The sequence below is a fragment of the Chroicocephalus ridibundus genome, chromosome 1 (genome assembly GCF_963924245.1).
Source record: "Chroicocephalus ridibundus chromosome 1, bChrRid1.1, whole genome shotgun sequence".
NCBI lineage: Eukaryota > Metazoa > Chordata > Aves > Charadriiformes > Laridae > Chroicocephalus > Chroicocephalus ridibundus.
The window spans coordinates 59,500,499-59,525,009 of record NC_086284.1 but is presented as its reverse complement, the minus strand read 5'-3'; the positions used below and the strand labels follow the sequence as shown (position 1 = coordinate 59,525,009).

The 24,511-nt window shown below is 42.1% G+C and overlaps 2 protein-coding genes across 3 annotated transcripts in view; one reads left to right on the top strand and one right to left on the bottom strand.

Moving 5' to 3' along the window:
- The window catches only part of HS6ST3 (heparan sulfate 6-O-sulfotransferase 3), a 311,153-nt gene extending 305,146 nt beyond the window's left edge, over positions 1-6,007 (bottom strand). The window contains exon 1 of the mRNA XM_063336502.1: positions 5,155-6,007. Coding sequence (XP_063192572.1) covers positions 5,155-5,723 — 569 coding nt within the window. The 5' untranslated portion in view covers positions 5,724-6,007. The remainder of the gene's footprint in view (positions 1-5,154) is intronic.
- Positions 6,008-23,522: 17,515 nt separating this feature from the next.
- The window catches only part of UGGT2 (UDP-glucose glycoprotein glucosyltransferase 2), a 90,517-nt gene continuing 89,528 nt past the window's right edge, over positions 23,523-24,511 (top strand). For both annotated transcript variants that reach the window (XM_063336471.1, XM_063336491.1), the window contains exon 1: positions 23,523-23,735. In XM_063336471.1, coding sequence (XP_063192541.1) covers positions 23,581-23,735 — 155 coding nt within the window. In that variant the 5' untranslated portion in view covers positions 23,523-23,580. The remainder of the gene's footprint in view (positions 23,736-24,511) is intronic.

Genomic DNA, 24,511 nt, shown 5'->3' with positions numbered 1-24,511 from the left:
AGGACCTCAGGAAATTGTTCAATCCTTGTTGTTCTTTACATTTATAAAAAAAACAAACTATATAGAGTTTACTGGCTCTAGCATTCATTTCAGTAGAAAATATCAAGGTATAGTAGAGAATTTGTGTTTTCCTCCCTCCCCCCCAGTTTAAACATTTGTGGCTTTTTGTTTTCTTCTCCCCACTACCTTCAGTGTAGTCTTAATTTTCAATTAATGCTCTTACATTTTTACAATGATCATAGTTACCATGGCTGCAAAGAATGGAGTCCATCTTACATTATTATTGCTAAAGCTTTAAAAATACTCAATAGTCAAATAAAGGACTGCATAAGAAGAAAAAGGAATCCTACTAATAATTTCTATTCAACCCTCCCAGTTCCATGACTCATGGGTTTACTGCTGGTTTATCCTTCCAGAGAATAATGGAGCACACAGTAAGTTAAACAGACATGAGGAAATGGAGAGTATAATGGAAGCAAATTAATGAAAATCAATAGTTTCGAAGACTAAACTGCACTGATAATAAAGCTCATGGGGTTTACACAATTAGACTGATTTCACTGTTTCGTATAAGAAAATTAGACAACACTTTCAATGCAGTGTTCTTTCAAGTGTGTAGTTTAAAAGATTACCTTCCTAGTTTAATCAAACTTGTAATAAATAATAATGAATAATTATTAATTATATTGCAGGCACACCAGCAAGGGAGAAAGTGTGCCTCGATTAGGACTTCTAAGGTCCCTTCTCAATCCCTCATACAGAGTAGAGAGACAAAGCAAGCCCCACCTCACACACCAAGTTTTACCTGGTAACCTAACAGAGGCACACAATCCATTTGGACAATGTCTATGCAACATTAGATGTGGAGTTCTTGTCATCTAGTTTTAGATACCAAGTGCCAATTAGCCATTCCAGGCTTCCCTTGTAACTGGTGAAAGGAAGAACTACCCCTCCAGAAGACAATTCAGCAGGTCTCAGACACGTCTTAGATCCACCAAAGGACTGCCCGCTTTATTCTGTTTCTCCCCACCATCTACAGAGGCAGTCTAAAGTCATTCACTCAGACTTGAGACCAACTCTTCCCTGGCATCCCAGGTTAGACATCTAACTTTTCTCTTCCCTTTCTTTCCTCAAGTAATGTTGGCTAAGACTCCATAGCCTCAGCTTCTTGGCACCTTTGAAGGAAAGCCAAGTTCCAGAGGTGGAGCTAAACAGAAGCATCATCAACTTCAATGACTTCCAGAGAGGGCAGAGCAAATACACAGGGAAATAAAACACTGTTACTTAAAAAAAAAAAAAAAAAAAGAAAAGAAAAAAAAAAAGAGAAATTCCACACCAGTCTCAGTTACCTTCTGTTGTAACACCCATTTTTGTAAGGCAGAGTAAGTAACACAAGTTGTAGACATAATGCATAGCAAGAACTCCCCTGTTAAACATATGGGGGGCTGTGCTACTGATGCAAGAACTTCCATACGAACCTAACTGCATCTTCATGGAAAAAGTCCTGATGCTTTACTTATACTAATTATTTGCAATGCTGAGCTGAAAACTACACTAATAAGAATTTAATTTAAAAATACATCAGCTGCATACCATTCTCAATAACCTTACTATCTGGACAGCAACTTTTGTGAAAGTGAAAGCTGTACATTAGTATGAAAAACTAATAGCCTGGCTCTGTAAACACTTAAGCAGGTGTTTCAGCAGAACATCTCACATCCTGAAAATTGAAACATATGCAAGTGTTTGAAGAAATAAAGTCTAAAGTTATTGTTCTGTTTTTAAAGTAATGTCATTCAAAAGAATAACTTTGATTTTTAACAAAAAAAGATAGTTCTACAACTTCACAATAGCATCCGATACATTGATAACAAAGAACTTTTCAAAATGAAGTACCTAAGCTGGGACAAGGGCACAGGACACTTCAGACCATTAAGTCACACTGAGGTAAGGGTCCAGCGACATCAAAACTACAGCTGGCACTTCAGCTTAAAGAAGTTCAAATTGCTGGGGCACAGCAGCAATTTCTGCCCTGTGCTCCCTCCCTTGGGACCTGAGGCTGCAAAAAACCAACATCAGAAACAGGAAAAGCCGAGATAAAGTCTCTTCAAAACCTTAATGAGATTTCAGAAGTAAAACATCTTTAAACACACTGCCCGTGAAAGACAAAGAACCCAGGGTGAGATGAGGTAGTGCTTCATACACCTTCTAAGAGACCTAGGACCATCATCCACTCCCTCCTTTTGCCACCTAGCCCCTTCCCCCATGAATTCTAATTATAGTCTCTCCATTGACTCTTCTAAAGACGTGTGCTAAAAGGTAGGACTTAATCTAACTTACTTATAACAAAATAGCAAAGAAAATACTTCCAAAAGCCACTTGTTTAATTTTTACTTATGTTACACTATTACCAGCCCTCTAAGAAGCAAGTTTTCAGAATGTGGAGATTTATACTCTAAGTCCCTTATTCCCTCTATGTAGTAAGGGGCAGACTACACATACAGAGGACTGAAAGAACAGATTATATTACTAACATCCTGCTATGAAGGGAACAAAAAAAAAAAAATCTGAAATACACTTAACATCATCCTCACTGCATCAAATATACGGCACAAGAGATCAAACTCCTTGGTACCAAATTCATAATATGTTTTGTCCCACTGCCCTCCTAGCCACAAACAAAATTCATTGTCAGATATTTAACCAATTTAGCCTAGTTTTCTGACTCCATAGCTAGAAGGGAGAAGAGAAAAAGATGAGCTATTCAATAAAGTCTAATGCCTCAAACATTCAGAAGCTTTAAAAGATGACTTAAAAATAATCACTGTGCTTTACATTAGACTCTTATGCTAGTTTCTTGCCCGTTTTAGGCATACAGTCTCATTCTCAATTCTCTGTTCAGACATTAAAAAAAGACTTAGATGCACGCCTCCAATATTACAGTCCTCCAGCAAAGTACTTTAGGCTTGATTCCAACTTTACCAGCAGCAAAGACAATTCGTACTTCAGGCTTATCCAAATCATTTTACAGCTCCTTGAAAAACTGAAGTCAAGCTACATGACTATAAAGAGAAAACAAAGGGAAAAATGTAAAGGTATCTGTCCAGCACACAAAATAATACAAGAAAGAATGAGTATTAGAAAGGTGCAACAAAATTATTCACAGCACTTTCCTCACTTATATAAAGACAAATCAAGAAGTGCAATGTCACACTAACCAAATCATTCACTAACTAAAAAAAAAAAAATTAAGAAAACACTATTCAGCTATAATGGTGAAATGTCACCACATGTCTTTCTTCAATCGAAATAATTATCAACCAAACAACCACAATGAACTGCTTTGTAATTCAACTCAAAGTTTTAAATTTACTTAATATAATCATGTTTTTGTTTAAAAGTACTGAAGCCACTACTCCAATTTTACTGCCCATTTGTAATCTTCACAATTCAATTTAACACTGAGTTATTTACCTACTAATATTCTTCATGACAGAGGAAAAGGGGACTTCAGTGGCAGATTATGTATTTTCAGCCATTTCTACAAGTATTACTCTTCTTCCTTCTCTCCCTGGTTTACATTACAAGTTTACTGAATATTCCTTAAAGCTCTACAGTTACCACCAAGTTATTTTGTCCTTGGAGGCATTCACAGCATTTCTATTCCATTGGCACACAAATGCATTCATTTTATCTCCAGCTAAACATTTTTCACAAAATTGTATGAATTACCTTAACAGCATTCTGCAAGTACAGTCCCAGTCCACAACCATCAACAATAAATTCAAATTATCCTGACTGGAGTCATGCCAAATGTGACTAGCTTTGAGGTATGGGAGAGACTTTGATGTTCACATCAAATAATCTTCAAATTGTTCAACAACAATAATAATCAACTCTACTGTCTTGACTAATAGGCCCTGTGAAAATGAGTCCACCTATGTCATAGATTGTACGTGTTTTTAAGTGACAAGCCACAAAACACAATGTGTGAGTGGCCCTACTGAAAATTTAAAGTTTACAGACTCATAAAATTAAGATGGATAGTAAAATGAAAGAAGTTACTTGGATAACTATCTAACTAAAAAAAAAAAAGTTTTTTTCCTAAATACTTTACAGATGTTGAAGTCACAATCATTACAGTACAAAGGTTTAAGAGAGAATTCAGCTCATAACTTCTTAATACGCATGTTGAAATCTATCATCCAAATAAAGACAGGATCTAATATTAGCCTGAAAATCTTGATTTAATGGTAAATAAATTAGAAGAAAGCCCAAAACTTACTGAATCACCTAGAGCTATCTCATATCAAGAAAGATCAGCCATCTGACAATTTTTCCATTTTAAAAACAGAAAAGACCATTTGCACGACCCAAAAAAAGCGCAATAGAAGATAACAGGCAGGGAGGCAGGATGCATACAAAAATCAGAAGTTTTGCCCTGTCCTCCGATCATCCAAGGACCATTAACACTGCAGTTTTTGCTAGTACTGCATTCCCTGCACAGAGCCTGGCTTTCAGCTCGCACATAGAGCAAGTGCTCAGTACTCAACACGAAGCAGAGAACCAGTCTACCTGCCAACAAGAAACACGGGAAAAAGAGAGTTTAAGGGCTTCTGAATACTTCAAACTCCACTAGTTGCATCACTCAGCAGCTGCAGCAATCCATTAGATTCTGCAGAGGCACTCTTCTTATGCAGAAGAGCACAGCGTTTTGTCAAAAACAAGTTTCAAAAGGACAAACAGATAGGAGAAACTTGCATTAAAACGAGTAGTTTCTCTCACGCTAACCCTGTACAGCAGGCAGCTGCACAGGCGCTACGTGGAATCAGCTCAAATTTGAGGTGAAGCGAACGCATCACAGGTAACAAATAGGGAGGGGAATAGCCCGAACTAGAACCTCCACTGGAAGAGAAGTCCTTTCACACACAGCCCCCGCCGCGGTTGCTTCTCAGTGACGACGGCGGCGGACAATTCTTGCCAAATTGCCGGCGAGCGGGACGCAGTTACAGGGAGCCTTCCCACCGCGTTGGGAAAGGTGGGATCAGGTTTCGAGCGGGTGGAAATCAAGCCGCACAGGCGAGACCTCCGAGCACGCGTGGGTTTGCCCCCATCACCCCCCGCCACCTCCTCCCCGGGGCGGCGGGCACTGACCTGAGGGTGCGGTTGCCGGCGCAGCCCCGGCGCTCCATGGCGGCGGGCACGCAGCTGGTGAGTTCGGTCCAGTCGGCGTGCAGCCCGCAGCTCCAGCCGGTGGAGAAGCGGGAGAAGAGCCAGGTGTCCTTGTCGCCGCCCGGGCGGTGGCAGGCGCACTTCTTCTGCCCGGCCCGGCAGTAGCAGGGCTGCTCCAGGCGGATGTTGCGCACCAGGTGCCGCCCGAAGGTGGTGCCGCCCGTCTTCTGGATGTGGAGGAAGACGATCACGTCGCGGCCCCGCATGTCGAACCGCACCCGCCGGCACAGCTCCCCACGCGCGAACGGGAACTTGGCCACCAGCCGCGGCAGCGCTGCCGCCGCAGCCGCCTCCTCCTCCTCCGCGGCGCCCGCCACCACCTCCTCCTCCTCCCGCTCCGCCGGGCCCCCCCCGCGGCGGGCGGCGGAGGCCGGCGGGCGGTGGGGGCAGGCGGCGCCGGGGCAGGCGGGCGACACGTACTGGTAGACGATGAGCAAGAAGAGCAGGGCCAGCAGCGGCGGCAGCAGCCACCTGTTGGAACGCTCGTCCATGGCGATGCGCGGGGGCAGTGCGGCGCGGCCCCGGGCTCAGGCGCTACCGGGGGCTGGCAGGGCGGCCGCCCCCCTCGGATCCCGCAGCCGAGGGGCGCACGGCTCCCTTCCCGACGGCATGGTCCCCCTCAGGAGGCGGCGGCTGGCTTCGTCCCGCTCCGCTCAGCGCCCGCCCGAAGCCGCCATCCCGCTCCTCGCGGCTGAGGGGGAAAGCACCTCGCGCCCTCCCCGGCACGCGCGGACGGCAGCTCCTGAATCCGCGCTCCGCCGGCAACTCTCCAGCCCAAACACACCGCTCGGCCCCCGGCGGGGAGGGGCGGGGCGGACCCCGCCTGCCAGCCAATGGGGGCAAAGCCGGCCGGCCGAGTAGCCAATGGGCGGGCCTAGCACGCCGGCTATATGGCCAATGAGAGCGGGCAGCGAGTGAACGGGGGGGGGTGGGTTGGCTGGGAGTCGCTCCTCGCTCCCCTCCAGGTATCGGACGGACGCCGATAGGGTGAGGGGGGCGGGGGGAAGGCGACATCAGCCAATGAGGCGCCGAGGGCGGAGCGGAGGGAAGCCAATGAGATTGACACGGGGGCTCCGCCAGGTGAGCGGGGGTCGCGCGGAAAGCGGCGCGAGCACGGGGTCGCGCGACGCCGGGCCGGTGCCGGCACGCGCCCGCGGTCGGTCGCGGCGAAGCCAGGCGGGAATAGATAACATCGGGGTTTGGTCTTTTTTCTTTTTTTTTTTTCTTTTAAACTCCTTAAAATTCCATTATTTTTGCCTTGGGGGCACGTGGGTCTCGTAGTGCTTGCGGTTTCAAGCCTGTGTTTGTAACCCCGGAGTTCCAGTGTTTCAAATAAGTAGGGCAGGCAGTGCTGACTGCGGCACGTGTTAATTACCGTTATGGCTTGAGGAACCCACAACACTTTATTGTCATTAAGACAATTATTCTATCACCCGATGACCCCTCCCCACCTGGGAACGGGAATCAGGGGAAAAAACCAAGGAAACCCGAGGGTTGAAATATAAATAGATTTAACAGAATGAGACTAAATAATTAACATTAATAACACTAAAGAACCAGTATCGATCCCGATACCGATATAAAATACACACGGATTACACTCGGCCAATGCTGTCAGCAGGAGGCTGTGCACTCCCAGCAGGGGACAGCAAATGTCGGACACCGCGAGCGCTGTGGCTCTGGGAGGAAGGGAAGGGATCAGGGGTCTGGCACCGGGTCAAGACGTTCTCAGGATCACAGCCATCAAGGGAGAGAGAGAACTGCTCAGCAAACTCTCCAATTTATACTGAATGTGATGTTCATGGTATGAAATAATCCTGTTGTCCGGCTTGGGTCAAGTGCCCGGGTCTCGCTCCTCCTCATCCCCGCACCTGGCAAGGCTCGAAGCACTGAGACCTTGAATCTCACATACCACAGCTGCCTGTAAAGTAAATATTTTCACCAATCAGACACTAGAGTTTTCTAAAAGTGCAGTTTTCCCAAGCATTAGAAGAGACCTTACTGAAAAGTAAAATTGCTGAAAGAAAAATTAATCCTGTGTCGCTCAAACCAGGACAACTACCTAACTATACATTAAATGATCTGCAGTGCTGGTGGCTCTTGGGGGTCACTTGAAGCCTCCAGAGCACAAAGTCCCAAATGCTTGGAAGTTTTCTGAGGAAAACTTACTGTTCCCAAGGCAGCAACATCTATTCCCCAGCAGCTACTTTATCAAAGTTTCAAGAGTTAACTCTTCAAGCCCCTTCACATATTTACAAAACCTCTCAGGTTGAAACTGTGTTGTTTCCCTATTGAAAAAATTATAATTTAATAGAAATTCAAATATCTACCTTAGAGGTCACATCTAGCTAAGCAGTGCTTTGTCAAACACCCTTTTGTCTGCAATGAGTTCTCCGTCTTTTTTTAAAAGTCTGTCACAAACACTTCATATCCAAATACAAGCCTCGTACAAGCTCCTGGATTATAATATATTAATATGCAAAGCATTTCATGTTAGAACTGATTGCACATCGTGGTTATTTAATTACAGAATGTCTTTATTTACTGAGGGATTAATTAGATATCTGACAGGGCTAAAGCAACTTTCTTGCTCAACTCTAAAGACAACTTCACCTCTGGAAGGCTCATAACAGAAGAATAGTGCCTTCCCATGGGCCATTTAACTTTAAAACTTTAAAGAAATAGTTATAACAATGTATTTCAAGCTGAAGATTGAAAGTAAGTAGAAAGTAAGTATTTGGACTCTTGGAAGAGAGTATCAGCTCTCATTAAATCTTTCCAGAAATAGTAGAAGTTACCAGAAAATGATCTAACGAAAGCAGTTAAAACTCTAAACGTTGTGAGATGTTCCAAAAGTTAGAATCATAGAATCTTCATGGTTGGAAAGGACCTTTGAGATCATTGAGTCCAAACATACACACACACAAAAAAAACCAAAAAAAAAACCCCAAAACCAACAACAACAAAAAAACCCCCCAACAACCTACAGTCTCTGCCCTTCAGAGCATGCCCTGAAGTGCCAAATCTAGACGTTAAAGTTGCTACCACAAGAACAACAGCATACACCACCCGACTTCAAATGCATGAACGTGCTACCCACACATACACATTCCCAGAGTCCCACAGCACTGTTAAAGTACTATGCTGGTAAAAGTAGCAAATTCTTGGGTCTTGCCAAGACATCGAAAGAGATGCAATTTTATCTTCAGTGAAATTTTGTAAGGAGAACGCCATGGGTCACCTGGTGAAATCCACCCTTGTACAGCCATGCACCACGATACTGGAATGCCGGTCCCTCCATCTTCTGAGAGAAGAAAAGGCAGAGTCTGGCGTTAAATGAATCTGTTCAGTCTTCTGCCAGTAATGACAAGAGGTGTGCACCCACTCACTCTTACCAAGGTGGAAAACAGCACTTTTGCCTTGGAAAATCACTGTGTTCTCTGCCAGCAAGAGAAGCAGAGCATCCACCTTCTCTCTTGGGAGACCTGACTCTCTTCTCTGCTCTGTCCTTTACCGTACACACCTGCTTCCAGACTCCCCGTGTCTCCCAAGAGTGGACTTAACGAGATTGCCTTTTAACCTCTCTCTTTCACTAGGTGACAGGAAGCCTATCCCAGAGAAATGTAAATATTTATACATGTAAGATATAGAAGTATTTTGTTCTCACCTCAGCCTACTCATCACCTAAGGAACCATCAAAAAAAAACCAACCCAACATTAAATATAAATACAGCCTTATTTCGGTAACAGAATAGCACTAGCAAGGCTTGTGTGGGTAAATTCGTATTTGGAATAAAAGCACAGATAAAGGATTTAGACTTAAGTATCCCTCATAATGCTTTTAGTAAGATACAGAGATGCTATTATAATTTAAGATTTTCTCATTAAATACCAGACTGACACTGTACCTTCATCTCCATGAAAAGATCAAAGCTAAATTTGCTAAACAGAGAAATTGTGAATTTCAGTTAAATTTAAAATTCTTATTTATTTAAACTTGCCCAAGACAGCTACTGATTCATGAAGACTGGCAAAAAGTATTTTCTACTGGACAGAAAAGATGTCCAAGAGAAGTGAAAATATTTATAATGAGGTTTAGATTAAAAACTTGACTTTTAAAAAAGCTCTCATTTTTCCGAAACTAGCAAAAGCACTTGCAGGCCCACATGAATCAATACATTTATGCAGCTTTCAAAGACAGGCTTTTACTTATGAATTTTAATATTCTTAATGACGGTTTGTGGACCATGCTTTATATACAGCCACAACCCACAGCACATCCAACCACCACCCAGTTCTTCCCAGTGGCTATACCGAACGTGGCCCTAATTTCCATAAGAGTTGGGGTCTCCAGAGTGAACTTGAGTCTCACAATAGTCAGCAGAGGCTAATTATCCCTAGAGAAAGAATGTAGCGTTTTCATTTGGAAGCACTTTATGTCGTCTTTATAGAGGTCCAGGTTACTCTGCAAGGCCCTGTGGGATTAAGCTTTAATAAAATCAGTTAGATTCTTTAGAAGTAATGGCTGTAACTCACTAGCATCAATGAAGTGATGATAAGGCTCATTTTGAACGCGGTCGTGTTTCCATTGATTTGATGGGAACACGACTGGGTTCAAAATGAAGCCCTAAAAATTGCAATCTCAACGTTTTCCCTTTCAAATGTAACTCATCTCTAAATCTCCAGTGAGAGTTTAACTACAAGGAAAATCCAAAGTCAGTTAGAAGCTAGTTTTGGGATACTCTTAAAAAAATGAATGTAGTTTCTGTGGATTTCAAAATAAAACAATTGCAAGTAAGACTTAGGATTCTCTTATTTCTAACATAACAATTCTCCGAGATCCTATGCTCTCAGCATACAGTTCAGAGTTCACCAAGAATTCAAAGAAAATAATCCTGCAATAACCTATTCCTCATAACGACTTCAGGCAGAACCCCTTCACCTGTTAAAATTTACATGCCAGCTCTACTGTCATTTCTACGAGAGATGTCCTGACATGTGAAAATGTGCACACAAAATTATTTTAAAATTCCAGCACAGTATGTCCCTTCTCCTTGCCACTTCTGAGGTAACACACAACACATTCTCTGAGCTGCTAAAAATAAAAATTGGCATACTTACCATTTATTTTAAAGGTCAATACAATATTTGCTAGTCTGAAGCAATGGACACGTGAAGCAGTGTCAGTGCCAGTGCCAACATCAAGGTTTGTACAAAATGTATAAGTAAGCAAATGATATTATGAAGCAAAAGTACAAAAGCGTGATTTCATTTAACAATTACCTGTCTGATAAGGTTAATGTCTAATAGATCTGTTAATGTAAAATTAAAGTGACACCTGCCTCACACTGGTTTCTTTAAATTATTTATCACCGCTTGACCTGAGCTGTTTCAACACTTGCAGCCAGTTGAGATTTCCAATAATCCAATTTTTCATTGTGCAGCAAGTCCCAGGTGGCATCCTTGTCACAAGGATGCAAATTGTTAAATTAATAAACTCATGCTCACTTCAGTCATCTCTCTGGGATTAATTTGTTCCAAGGTTTATAGTATAAACATCCCTTATTTTTTTGTCAGATTAAATTTTAGTATGTGCACTTACTGAACCTTCTGTTTCAATGGCACATTGAGTGCTGTATTCTTCCTTTTAAAACAATTTATGCATTATACCGTTACCGGTTCATCTTATTGTAAAGTTGCAATTCATTATGAGGCTTGTTAATTTTCACTTCTCCTGCTTGCCATTCTTTTTCTGGATGTAATAACTTTATTAAACCTATGACCCCTTTTTATTTCTTTTAGTCTGAAAGCAGACAATACAGAAACGATGTTTTCAATGTCTCACATGTGCCAGTCCATACGCAGTGGCTTCTGCAAATCATTCCTTACTCATTGCTGCTTGTTTTCCTTATGAGATAAAGGATCAGGTATAGTCTGCTTTCATAATTCCACCTGTGTAAGACGCTGACCTAGGACAACTGGAACATCTTAAATCAATTCCAGCATTCTAGCCACTTTTCTTTTGTTTAAAACTGTATAACTGCTCATAGAAATATTACAATACTTTTTTTTCTTTTTTTTTAGTTACAGTTTTTGGGAAAGTAGTTTCCCAAAAATGGAACTTTTCTGAAAACTTTGAGCTAGTTTTTTTTAGCTGCCAAAAGCTAGATATTTATAGGAAGATCTTCTTTCTGTCATGTAAACTCGGTCATCTTTTGCTCTTGCACCAGGGATCATTCTTGGACTTTGCAACATGGACATCTAGAAAAGTAAAGAATGAGAAAATGCTGTAACCATGTTTTGGTATGTGCCAACTAGCACTCTCCCATACAACTCCTGGACATAGTTTGGGAGTCAAACCATTCCAGAAATAATTTTCAACCAGCACTCAGTGACCAAGATTACAGCTTCAGTGTGGGTCAGACCATGCCATGCTGTTTGGCCTCAGTATCCAAGAAAGTTCCTGAGCATGTCTCATTTACTAACATAGGCAACACCACTGAGCATTTGCAGTTTTTAATTTAAGGAAGAAAAATTTGTGTTCTCTCTTGCCTTTTGTACTGCGGCACAGCCAAGTTACATTACAAAACTCAGGCTGAAGTTACAGTATGTTAGCTAGCAAAGAAAATCTCTGGCATGTAAGGCTACGTAGGGAGCTTCCTGGATTCCGCTGCCTCGGGGATGGGGTGGCAGTAAGGACAAGCAATGGCGAGCCTTGCTGCTATCCAGCTCTAATCAGAACTGTGGCAAGGACAATGTGAGATGGGACCAGTGCCTGCAAATTAGCCGAAGAGCCTCTGGCTGCTGTTGTCGTTCAAAAGATGTGTGCAGCTTCAGGGTATGGCCAGACAGAGCTGGTGAGTGAGAAGATACTTCGAGTGGAGTTACAAATGCTCCCGTTATTGAAAGATGCAACATCAAATGACTAGCAGCAAATGCTGGTCCTGCACCAAAGGGCGAAAGGAAAGACTATGAAATGCGGGGTGGTTATTTTGTAATCCCAAACCCCCTACACATAGGGTTGCTCATGTATGCTCTCTACAACCAGAATCTGCAACATGAGGACAGCCTGAGGAAAGCACTTAGCAGGACAGACACAGCAAGTTGCTCCCCCACTTCTGTTCTGTGCACGGAAAAACTTAGACGTACTTATACACATTCCTTCCAGCCTTCGGCCTTCTGAATCCTGTAACACTTATGACGTAAATTCTAGAGTAGCTTTTGTGGACTTACTACAGACCAAAGGCATGCCATCTGTACCACATCCACATTTATTTTTCAAGATTCAGCTACAAGTGGAAATGCTACAGACTCAGTCACTGTCAATCATGTGAAGGATATCGCTACTGCACTTGCATTTGGTCTTTTGCCCAGTAAAGAACAGCCTAAGAGCATGCAATAAATTCCTGTATTTAAAGATTAAGGTGTCCACGTCAATGCCCAAGTTCCAGGATTGTAACTTCCTCCCAGCGATTGACTCTGATCAGGGAGATCAATGCAGAGACCTGTCTCTTCTGAAACTGCAAAATGCTTCCTTCTGCCTAGGAAAAACTAATATATATCCCTATCAGTATTCCTCCCAAGACCCCAAAACTTCTCATAAAGTATAGGAGCTGCAAGACTGTGTAACACTGCCACCTGGTGATACGCATCACAGCAATATTTTTTTCCACCTACCATCACACAAAAACCTTTTGCTCCCATTCAGGTGATCTTAATTTGCAAGTCCCCATCAAGAATAACTTATCCCACCAGCAGTTTTTCTTGAGCACCTCTACTTGTGTCTAGAAGCCAAATTACTACGATTTTCGAAGCTGTTCAGGCCATATCTTGTCTTTTCCTTCAGGATTGATTTTTAGATGTGTGATGGATAGACGCAGTCTAACTTGACACAACTTTGATTCAAACTTGATTTCAACTTTGTATGAAGTCTAGAAACTTCAGTGTCTTCTGAGAAATAAATATGAAGTAATATTTAAAATGATCCACTAGACCTCCTCTCCCTCCTTTTTTTATTCATCTTTTCAGCCTTTGGGATGTGACGTATAAAAAAAGCAACAACAAAAAAAAAAGCAAATCAAACCCAAAAAGCCTCAATAGCAGCAACAACAACAAAAAAAACTCTTCTAAGAAGTTTCCCTCTCCAAGATGGAAAAAATTATTTCTGTAGTATTTGATCTCAGAATCTTTCATCTCTTTCATCTGATCTCTGTGGGATACAGATGGAAAACGGAGAAAAGCATTGCAAATGGTAGACCAGGCTCAACTTCTAGCACCTCTATCTGGCTTTCACAGCTGTCCACAAATCTGAACCTTTCTTTTATAACTGACCTCCAACTCCTTACTGAAAATCACAGCAAGTTCAGGACTGTTATCGCTTTCTGGGTTGCCACTATTTCTTACTAGACCATTCTTGGATTCATTTCAGCAAGCTGACCTGGATACTTTGAAGTTTGAATGCAAGAACTGCACTTCTTTAATATGCTGCTACAGGAGTTTTTAGAACAATTCAGCCCCTTCTGAGAAGGACTCCAACTCTTCTTTGGGGATTTTTCTTAACTCTTCCATATTCACCTGTCGTTCTGTGCACCTAAAGGCATGTAATCAGTGATTCTTCCCTAACGTATAGCCATATAAAGATTTAATGTTGTCTTCCTTATGGATTCATAAAATGTATGAATGGTAATATTTATTCTCTAAATTATCCTACTGAGATCAGTGAAATACTGGTCCTGTCATCAGTTAAAAGTTCAGCTGGACTTCTGGAAAATGCTGAGAGGCGTTCAGGTTTAGTTATGAAGGGATGTAAGTTATTTCACAGCTGGGGCTGCAGTAGAATTACCCTTATTACCTCAAATCTGGTTGACCTACAGAAGTTACAGTGCAGAAAAGTTACCAGTACTGTAGATGACGGGTTAGATACTCATACTCAGTTTGAAGTCTTGGTTTGAGACATCTGCCTCTAATCTATCTTATGATCTTGGATTAGACTATGCTAGGAACTGTAATTACCATAAGAACCAGGAGTTTTAACCTGTAATGGCAAATTGTGTCAGCAAGTGTCAAGATATCAATAGTTCCCCTAACCCTCAGCAGAGGGAAGGATCTGTTGGCCTTGCAGTCTGTCTGTGAGAGACCAATGACTAAGTAAGAAATACGAGAAGGAAGAAAAATTGTTCAGCACTGTGACAGGTTTGAGATGAATAAACTGTAAATTCAGAGGGAGAACTGAGGTGAAGATTACTTGAGTGTTTGTTCTGATTAAGAACGACCAAAAAAAGAGAATAATTCTCTGGTTGGCGGAAAATGAGATCAAAATACAGGTTGGTCAAAGGAGTTTGTTTGGACAAGGGGTCTAAGGGCACCTGAAGTTGAAGCGGTTTAGTGAGGAAAAGCACGTACTTTCGAACTACCAACATTGTACATCATTTTGTGGCAAAAGGAAAGCTGAAATAGAGTAAGAATTGCACTGCTAAGAGAAGACAGAAGTTGCCCACAGCAGTGTAGTCGCACTGTGGCTTACAAACCATTGATGGTGCGTGAAATACCAGAATTTGATCTGTAAAACAATTATCAGCCCTGTACACTCATCTGTGGCTATGTGCAAGCATAACTGGGAATTAACAGCCATGAAAATAGTTTTAATTGAGGTTTACAGTTATAACATAAAAATGCATACGCTGTAAAGCCTTTTTATTTAAATAGAGATGTTTATAACGTAATTATCATCCCCTCTCCCAACTGTTAAGAAATAGAAGGATGAGAGTTGTCCAGAGACTTTATAATTGCATTCCTTGAATAAAGTGTTTGAGAACCCCAAGTTTATAGCAAAAATGTGGAGAAAATGGGAGCTTACGCTTTCTTTTGTAAGGAATTTTAGAAAGACTCTTTTGGAAAAGTTTGCTGGGGCCTCTAGCAGGCAGGATTTCATTTTTCATTCTTTAGTATCATAGAGTAGACCTATCATTTAATCCTAATACTTTTAGAAGGCCTAAGTATATCAGTCTAATATAGCAAATTGTTTATGATAATGGTCAGAGTTATTAAAACTATAGCATGAACAGCAGTTAAACAAATGTGAATAACTAGTACAGCTAGCATACATCTGATTTAACTTCAGTTAATCTAGGAAGTCATGATCAAGGAATAATGGAAAACAGAAATAAGGCCAAGTTTTCCAGTCAGAAACATAGCTTTATTACAAACTAATAGATAAACATAATTTTCCCTTAGTTTAAGATGAGAGATTAGTTATATGGGATTACCATACATACCTGTGTGTCATCTTAGAAGTTAGTCAAACATGTGTCTAGATGCGTGACCATTTTATTTTAGTGACAAAGCTATTCAAAAGACCATGCATCAGGATAGCATACATCTAGCATTAGTCCTCTTGCCTTCTTTTTCTTCCTGCCTCTTCAGTGTCCCATAGCCTGGAACTGCACATCAGTAGGGAGGGGTGAAAAAGCCTGCACAGAGCATCCTACCGGCTCTTACCTCACCGCTGAGGAAAGCTTGCATGGCTGGGAATCCCTCTACCAACAGGAGGATACAGGAGATACCATTAGCAGAAGCTAGCACATTAGGGGTTAAACAATTTGCATTTCGTTAATAACACTTCATTTTTGCCCTCAAAGTTTATCTACATTAAAATATTCTAAATGTAGTGTGTTTCTGTAAGTCTAATTATATGCGGTATGTGAAAACATATTTGATAATCACATTTCTAATTATGTGCAATCACTTCAATACACAGGTGCAAAGCTCCAGAAATATGCATATTTGAATCTCTTCATATACAGATATAAACCACAACTTTGCAGTTACTTCAGTGTTCAGTGACCAGTTATTTCTCTGGGACTGTACTTCCTTGGATTTTTGAGTGGCTAGTGCCAGTGAAACCAAAGAAATGTGCTGGGCTAATACCTAGGAATCAATTTATATGTGTATGTTCCAGTGCTAAAAAACTGTAATTCCTGACCGTTCCAAGCTTTATGAACATTTTAAAGTACACATTTTATGATTTATTGGCATGCTGACTTCAGAGATGTGGGAATCATAATTTTTTATTTTCTTCTGGGAGCTCCAAGTCTCATAATGTTCCTTTAGTATATATTTGCCTGGAATATCATATATATGTGCATGGAAACATGTCTTTTCCAGTTTGGATTAAACTTAAGGGACCTTCTTAATGGTTTAATAATAGAAGGTAATAAAAGACTTGAGCAATAAATCCATTTTCATTATATGTGTAATAGCTTGTGGCTGCACTTTTTGATTCTCTTTCATTTATGTGTAACTGTTATTTTTTACATTGATTTTTAAAGCTGTCTTCACAACGGATTGTAATTAGCTTTGTGTATAAATCATAAAAATTGAAAATTTTATATACTGAGATTAAGTGAAAAGGACATAAAATATTAATTTTCATTATTCGAAAGTAATAATTTTGTGTTCTCTCTAAAGATATTCAGCATAAATTATTGGAAGGAATAGCTTTAGATGACTTGTCTGCAAGTATGCTTTTTCAAAGTTGGGAAATAAGGGGAAACGAGCCCTGACAGGCAAGAAACCTATCTACTAGTTTGCTACTAACATTACCAAAATGATAGACCAATGAGAAGGGACATAGCAAAACCTAAAAAGTAGCATTGGAATTTGTTCGACTGGAAAAAATCCATTGCATTTCACACAATAAAGCAGCATGACTTGTTCTGTTTCACTTTAGCTACACAAAGCTTTAATTAAAATAAATCACACTTAAGAGCCATAGAATAGTTTAGGTTGGAAGAGCGTGCTGGAGGTCACCTTGTTCTATTTGTGCATAAAGCAGGACTGGCTTCAAAGTTCCCTCAGGCTGCCCAGCGTTTTGTCCAGTCAAGAGTCACAGCCGCACGAAAAACAGGGTGTAATCTTAAGTGTCACCACTCTCTGAAATTAGAGTCTGGAAATTAGAACAACATAATGCAGAGGGGAGCATCCTTTTAAGAGGTGCATTATATTTTTCTTTCCTGCATTGGAGGTGCACTAGCAAGACATTCAGTGAGAAGTGAGGGATACCGTTCCCAAAGACACAAGATTTCTCCTGCTGGATGCTTGGCCACACGCAGCCTGCGAGCCAGCTGGTCCCGACACCCAGCTCCTGCTGTGGCCCGAACATCACTCCATGCACAGCTGGGAACAGAGAACTACCCCAGAAGTCACTTCTTTAGGGGCATGTGTCTCCTCACGTGGCAGTGGTTCCTCGCTCCTGCCGAGTCCAGAATTCACCCTGAGCCAGGAACTGCTGCGTCAAACAGCCCAGCGTGTGCCTTCACTGCAGGACGCTGGACGGTGCGGTCTATATGTAGAGCTGCACAAAAGAAAATACAATTGCAATTCTGAACCAGTTAAAAAAGAAGAGCTTCTTCAAAGAAAAACTGTACTTGGCTTTAAGTGGGCAGTGTGCCATGATTCTGCAGTCCTCGCTTCTATCAAAGGTGACTTGGCTGAGCGCACATTCAGGACTCTGGCTAATTTTCCAACTTATGTTTTCTTAGGTATCCTGGAAAGGATTCAGAACTCGCCTCGCTGATCTGACTTGAAAAGGAAAAATCACTGATATACTTCGTTGTACAGTTATTTTATCTTTATATTTTCCACCCTGCATGCAGCAATAGCACCTTTTGATTCATACATGCTAGGCCTACAATTCAAATCTCTGTTCTGGGAAATACTGTATTTTCTCAGTGAACACACCCGTACCTTCACACTAAAGTCTTTTTGGGTGCTGCTGTTGTACTATGTGGCCAGAATTGTCTTGAGGCACTTCATTGCACATTATCAGCTTATGAATTAATGTAAAAATACTCAACTTAGTACTTTTTATTTTTAAATATCCTACCTACTGAAGTTATAATCTCCTAAATGTTTGCATGTGAGAACCCACGTCTAAAACACAAGTATGTGGCTATTATTTGAATCATTAACAATGGTGACTTAATAGCCTTACTGGACATTTTAGGTTAATTTTTTTTATGACCTGTGTATCACCTGTATTCCTTTCACTGAGTACATAGACAGATTCACAAGTTGCAATTAGGGAAAGAAGGAAAAATGTTCTTTTTTTTCAACACCTAAGAAGCTCACAGGGTTCTGTGAATAAGAGAATAATTACGAGAGCATGCCAGTTAACAACCAGGGTTGTTAGTCGGCATCAGAAGTGACAACTCATGTTGCATGATGAGCTTGATCCCATAAGCTAAGATTTAGCATAGTCAGACTTAGGAAAACCTGCTATGTTAAAGATAAGCCCTACATTTATCCGTTGGTAGAGCGAGTTGCTCAGATTTGGCACAGTAGGAGCCAGTACAGTCCAGAAATCGACAGAACCACACTGTCCTGTTGGCACAGCAGAGCAGTGGCGTTTCTTGTGAGCCGATGTATCCAAATGGGGCTGCAGTCCACATCACGGCCACATTTCACTGTCCCCCACTGCGCAGCACAGATGTGCCCACAGTGTTGATCTGGCCTGGGAAGTCTATTCTTTACATTTCAGAGGTGGGTCATTTTAAATAAGAAGCTGTAACTTCCGTCTTTATTTTACAAAGCAAAATGTTGCTTCAGTTTCTTTTCTATGAAAAGTTGGAAAGAGAAGCACACTGGAAGAGACCCATTTACTGTCACTGCAGCTGCACGCGTAGGCATAGCAAAGCAGCATAAATTCCGATTGCCAAAAAGTTGCCACTGAGCAGCTTTTGTGAGCTGATGAAATCAGGCTTATGTTACTTCTGCATCTGTTTTTCTTTCACTTCCTTGTCCCTGTAAATCAAAATGAAGAGCTAACAGACTATAAAATATATTTTGCATTGTTTATTACATAATACCACTATATTGAGATATGCTAATCAAGTAACCCAGGCCGGTCTTTCTTTTCAACAGAATGGACGAAGAGCATCCTTAATGTCTTCGGGGAAACACCTCAAATGCCTGACATAGGAGTGACATTGACAGGTTCTGCAGAGATCGGCCTCCAATCTCGCAGCGAGATAAAAGGATGCCAGCAGTTACTGCGCAGGAGGCTGTCAATTAATAACCAGATATCGGGTACATCTTTTGACTAGTGTTTGACATTTACATTACCTCCAAGTTAGGGAGAAAGGGAGCCTTTCAGCTCAAAAATTGGTTTCAATCCATTAAAAAATAAAGTTTTATTTTCAACTAACTGAATATGCTGATGAAGCTCAACTTATTTGCACTTACTGCTACTGTTTCTATTAAATAGACATAGCTCACTGTGACTTATACTATAAAACATTTGCATCTTACTGAGAAGTCTTCATTAATCACTTCCTCTCTTCACACTGAAACAGCTATGATAATCAATTCTTATTTGCACAGCTGTGATATGAATAATTTTTAAATTTTGCTGTAATTGTTTTTCTGTTGTGATGAAAAACGGTTTCAGAGAACTAAGGGGCTTTCTCAGATATATATGGAATATACGTACAAAAATGGCCAAGTGCTATTTGGAATACTTAATTACATAAAATTCTGCTGTAGAAATTAAGTCTGCTCTCCATCTTCTAGCTTTGCACACCGCTTAAAAACCTAAAATCTGCCTTTGTCCAAATATAAAGAAACAGATTTTTGAAAAGTGTGTATTGGCTCCTTGTGGCTAGAGTGTAGCTAAGGTGCCAAAGCAAAGGGAAGATGGATAAATATGCAAAAGCTTTTATATGGAAATATAATGTATTTCTTTCCAAGGGGCAATCGGAACTGCATCTTAAGCAATGGTTGCCCAGAGAGGTTGTGCCATCCCTAGATTTTTTCAAGCCTTGACTGGACTTCAGAGCTGACCCTGCTCTGAGTGGGAGGCTGGACCACAGACCTCCTGAGGTCCCTTCCAACTTCGTTTAGCCTATCCATCATCCTAAATTTTAAGCACCTAATAAAACAGTAATCCTAAATGTGAGAGAGAGATATGTCTTGGCAGGGAGATTCTTTTTGCCTCATGGAGATCTCTGAATTTAAGCAGAACGATAAAAACCGCACAAAATATTTTCTGCAGTTCACCAGAGATTAATTATCTGACCTGTGATTCAGAGCTACTGCTTTACCTTGCCACTAAATTCAAAGCTAGTCGTATTTCCATAACCAGTCGCAACAAACTTTTATTTATCTTTTTACATGGCAAATCATAAATTGTTACAGCTCAAGATGAAACAAGTACAAGCTATTAAGAATTCACATTTAAGCAACAATAGCAGCCTCTTCAATATCAATATCAACCAAAATGTAATATAGCAACTTTATATAGAAAAGTAATTGAGAGATTAGGGTAAGAGAGATGCATCCATCATCCCAAATACATAGTATCGCATGGAGTTATGAAAAATGCATGGTAAATGTATATACATGGGGAGCACGCTTAGTAAATGTCAGGTTTGGCTAAAGAAACAGCAAAAAGCAACTCACTAGTTACTCCTTTAACCATAAAAGGATTGTTGGGTTTGTTTGGGCTTTTTTTTGATAGATGCTCATATAAAATAGCTATATTCTGTGCAGAACAAGTGTAAAGAGAGTTCTAGTAAGTCTATCAAATGCATTTTGAACTTTGCTAGGGAGTGATGGAAGTGTCTTTCACCAGTTCATCATAAGTGTTTTTACTTTCCATGGATGCAAGAGTTTGTCCACATACATAGGTTATTAGCACAGAAAAACACGGGAACAAAACTTACTTATCCATACACACAACATCCCTGTTGGCAGCAGCAGCTTCTGAATGGTCAATATAAAAGAAAAAAGCTGCTCAAACAGTATATCACAGTATATCCATACGAAAGATACTGAATTTATAGTATTTCTAATGGTCTTAGAACCATGAACCAATAGAAATACTCCTGTACTTTTTTCTATGGAGGTATATGAAAACTACCAGTCTTATGTAAGGTTACTTAAATCAACTGATTTACATTAAAGTTGGCATCACTGATGTTTCCCAGTGATACCTGAAAATTATCTGAGGTCATGTAATAGCACAAAATTGTTGGAATAAGTCCAAAAAAGATAAAACACAAGGGCCCCAGACTGAATTTACATATGAACAACCCTCAGGGATGTCTTTATCATACTTTCAGATGATAAGGACCCAGCGGTGTGTAAGTACAGGCGTTTTGTTTGGGCAGAGTTTCTGTACCATAGTTTGAGAACACCTGGCAAACAGATTCCTTTTGTTTGTACATATGGTGTTATTCTGACTGGTCCTGAGCACTAACATGGAGACTATACAATCCATACCCTGCTCCCTAGACTACAGCCCTGACTGACTCCTGCTACCCACACAGCAGCTTTAAGGAGTCAGGAAGTGACCGTTAGCAAAATAAATTATGGTGCATGCAGCAGTGAGATGTTCCAGGTTTCAGCTTCAAGTTCCACGTTTCATGGGTTATGTTTTCTTTGGGAAAGGCGGTACCCTCTATTTTTAATACAGCTGGAGGATTCTTCCTCCAATAAACAACTATTCGGAGCTACTCCGCATTCACATCCCACAATACTGCTTCAGAAGCACCTGCACCTGCTTTTCTAGCTTTGCTATACAGCTGGGGGAAAAATAAGGGAGAAAATGCAGCAGTTTTGCAGAGGAAGTGGAATTAACTAGTGCAATTACAAAAACAGATTAAAAAAGAAATTGGAGACCACAAGCCTGAAAAATCTTAAGTTTGAATATAAAGGTAGGGTTCAAACAATTGTTTTTCCAGCAAAGCTCATGTCTATTCAGGAAAACATTATGTTGGTAGGAAACAGAACACATCTCAAAATAGAAATTGGCATGGAATACTTTCACTTTAAGGGGGGGGAAAAATTAAGTAATTCCCTTTTCCTTTACCAAGTATATGTGAATGTATATTCCGTATGAAGCCTTTCACACTTAGTAAGCTCCTAGCTACTATTTTCAGCTGAACAACCATTCAGGACCAAGCACAAGCAGAGGCACTGGGAAGTTTGGGGATCACCAGGGAATGCAGCTGCCACCACGGCTCCTGGATGACACAGCCCTGTCTCTCCTCAGCTGTGAGCCGCCGCTGCCACTGTCACCAACAGCAGTGTCCACCACTCACAAATAACGCCAGAGCCCCGCAGGGGAAACGTTGAGGGGTATTAGTTGTTTAGTGTAATAATTTCAATCAAATTTGAGTAAGAAATCAACAGTATTAAGTTCTTGTAAGCTGCACAAAAATTAATGAACACAGAGAAAAACCCATCTCTATCATAGCACCTCCAAAAAAAAAAAAAAGGTAAGTTTTAATTAGAATAAATTACTTAGGGTTACAATATGGTGTGATTTGTGCTGTTTGCCTCGCTTTACTTAGCATGAGTAGCTAGATTTGCTAAAGCCTGTAAGCCGCGATAGAGTTATTTTCTTGGTAATTTTCCTAGCAGCTGGTACAGTGCTGTGTTTAGCCTTCTAGTATGGGAAATATGTTGATATCACACCGATGTTTTGTTAGTGTTTCTCCCAAGTCTGGGATTCTTCAGTTCTCCACGTTCTGCCGGCAGACACAGGTGCACGAGGAGCGCAGACCAGAAGATAAGGAGCCTCCAACCCTCGGCTGAAACTGCGAATCAAGAAGGTGAGAGCCCGCGGGCCTGGACACAGAGAAAGAATTGAGTAAAATGTTACAGGACCCCAGACCAAAGATCACCACTGGACTAAAAGATGGATGAGGGGTGGCTGTGCGGATCACAGAGTAATGGCCCAGGGATTTCTTTGCTTGGGGTCCCCCCCTTTGGAGGCACCTAGCCTGGGCTGTCCTTGCCACTGTACCTCCTAATTAAATTAATTATTTTATAAAAAAAACAACGCCCGAAAGGGGAGGAAGCGCCCCTGAAAGTGTGTGTGCGCGACACCACGATTGCTGTGTGAACGCCCGGCCAGCGGCTTCTCCTTTAACAGGAAAGCTAGAGACACCCTACGCAAAACTCCCACTTATAAAACATCCCGAGAATTCACAAAAAGGTAACGGAACAGCACCCCAGGCGGGCACAGGCGCTCCCCGCCCCGCCTGAGGGCGGCGGGGGAGGAGGGGAGGTGCTGCCGCCACCGCCGCTCCCGCGCTTGCGCGGGGTCGCGAGCCGCCCGGCCGCCCCGCCCCCAGCGCCGCGTGTCACGGCACCAGCCCCGCTGGCCCCGCTATTTATTCGGCGTCAGCCGCTGATTGGTCTCTAGGCTGGCCAATAGCCCCCTAGCGAGGGTACGGTGCAGCCAGTGGGAGCGAGGCAGAGGCCGTCGTGGGCGGGGCCGTGCACGCCGAGGCTGAGGGAGCGGCGGGAGCTCCGAGCGCCCCTCACCGTCCCGTCCTCCTCCTCATGGCGGGCTGGCGGCCGCTGCTGTTGCCGGCCCTCCTCCTCGCCCTCCTGCGTGTCCAGCACTGCCTCTGCGGCAGGGCTCCGGCCTCCTCGCAGGCCGTGACGGCCCGGCTGGCGGCGAAGTGGCCGGCGACGCCGCTGCTGCTGGAGGCGAGGTGCGTGCAGCCGCCGCCTCATCCTCCTCCTCCCCCTGCCGCCCTTCCTCGGCTGCCGCGGGAGGCCGTTAGGCTGGGGAAGGGGAGCGGCGGCGCAGCCTCCCCTTGCGGTCTTCCGGGGGGGGGGCGGGGGCGCCTGGCTGAGGGGGCAGGAGGAGGGCGGGGGGGCCCTTCCTTCTCTCGGCGGAGAAGGGAGGGAGGCTGTCAGAAAGGGATGGCTGCGATTCTCTCTTTCTCTGTCAGAGGGCGCGTTCAAGTGCTCCGTTGGTATAGGGCTTAACTGTTTTCTCCCTTCGTAAAATGCTCTGGTTAGTGCTGACAGGCTTTCCCAGATTTTCAGTGTGCTCTCAAGTTGCTTTGTATTTGACCTCGGATATTTTGCAGGCTAGTTCGAGGAGGTGCAGTGGGCTAATCTACACAATTCCGACCTTCTGCTGACTAATAGTATCTCTTCATCTCACCCCAATTAGTTTACTTTTGCTGGTGAATGAAATAATATGTATAAAGGGATTAGCGAATATGTGATGCTGTAGTAATAAAACATATCTTTTTTTCTCGAATGTTATTTTTAATTTGTGATCATAATTTCAAAATTGGAAGTGAAAATGTTTTCCAGTATTACATGTTTGCGGCTCTCCTGCCAGTTTGGTTTAAAAATCTTTTTTTGTTGTTGTTTTGTTTATAAAGTTGTTTGCTGCTGTTTGGAGAACTCCCATGAAAGGGAGGATTGCAAGCTTCTGTAATCAAAGGAGTGGCAAACTTCCAAAGTAAAGATT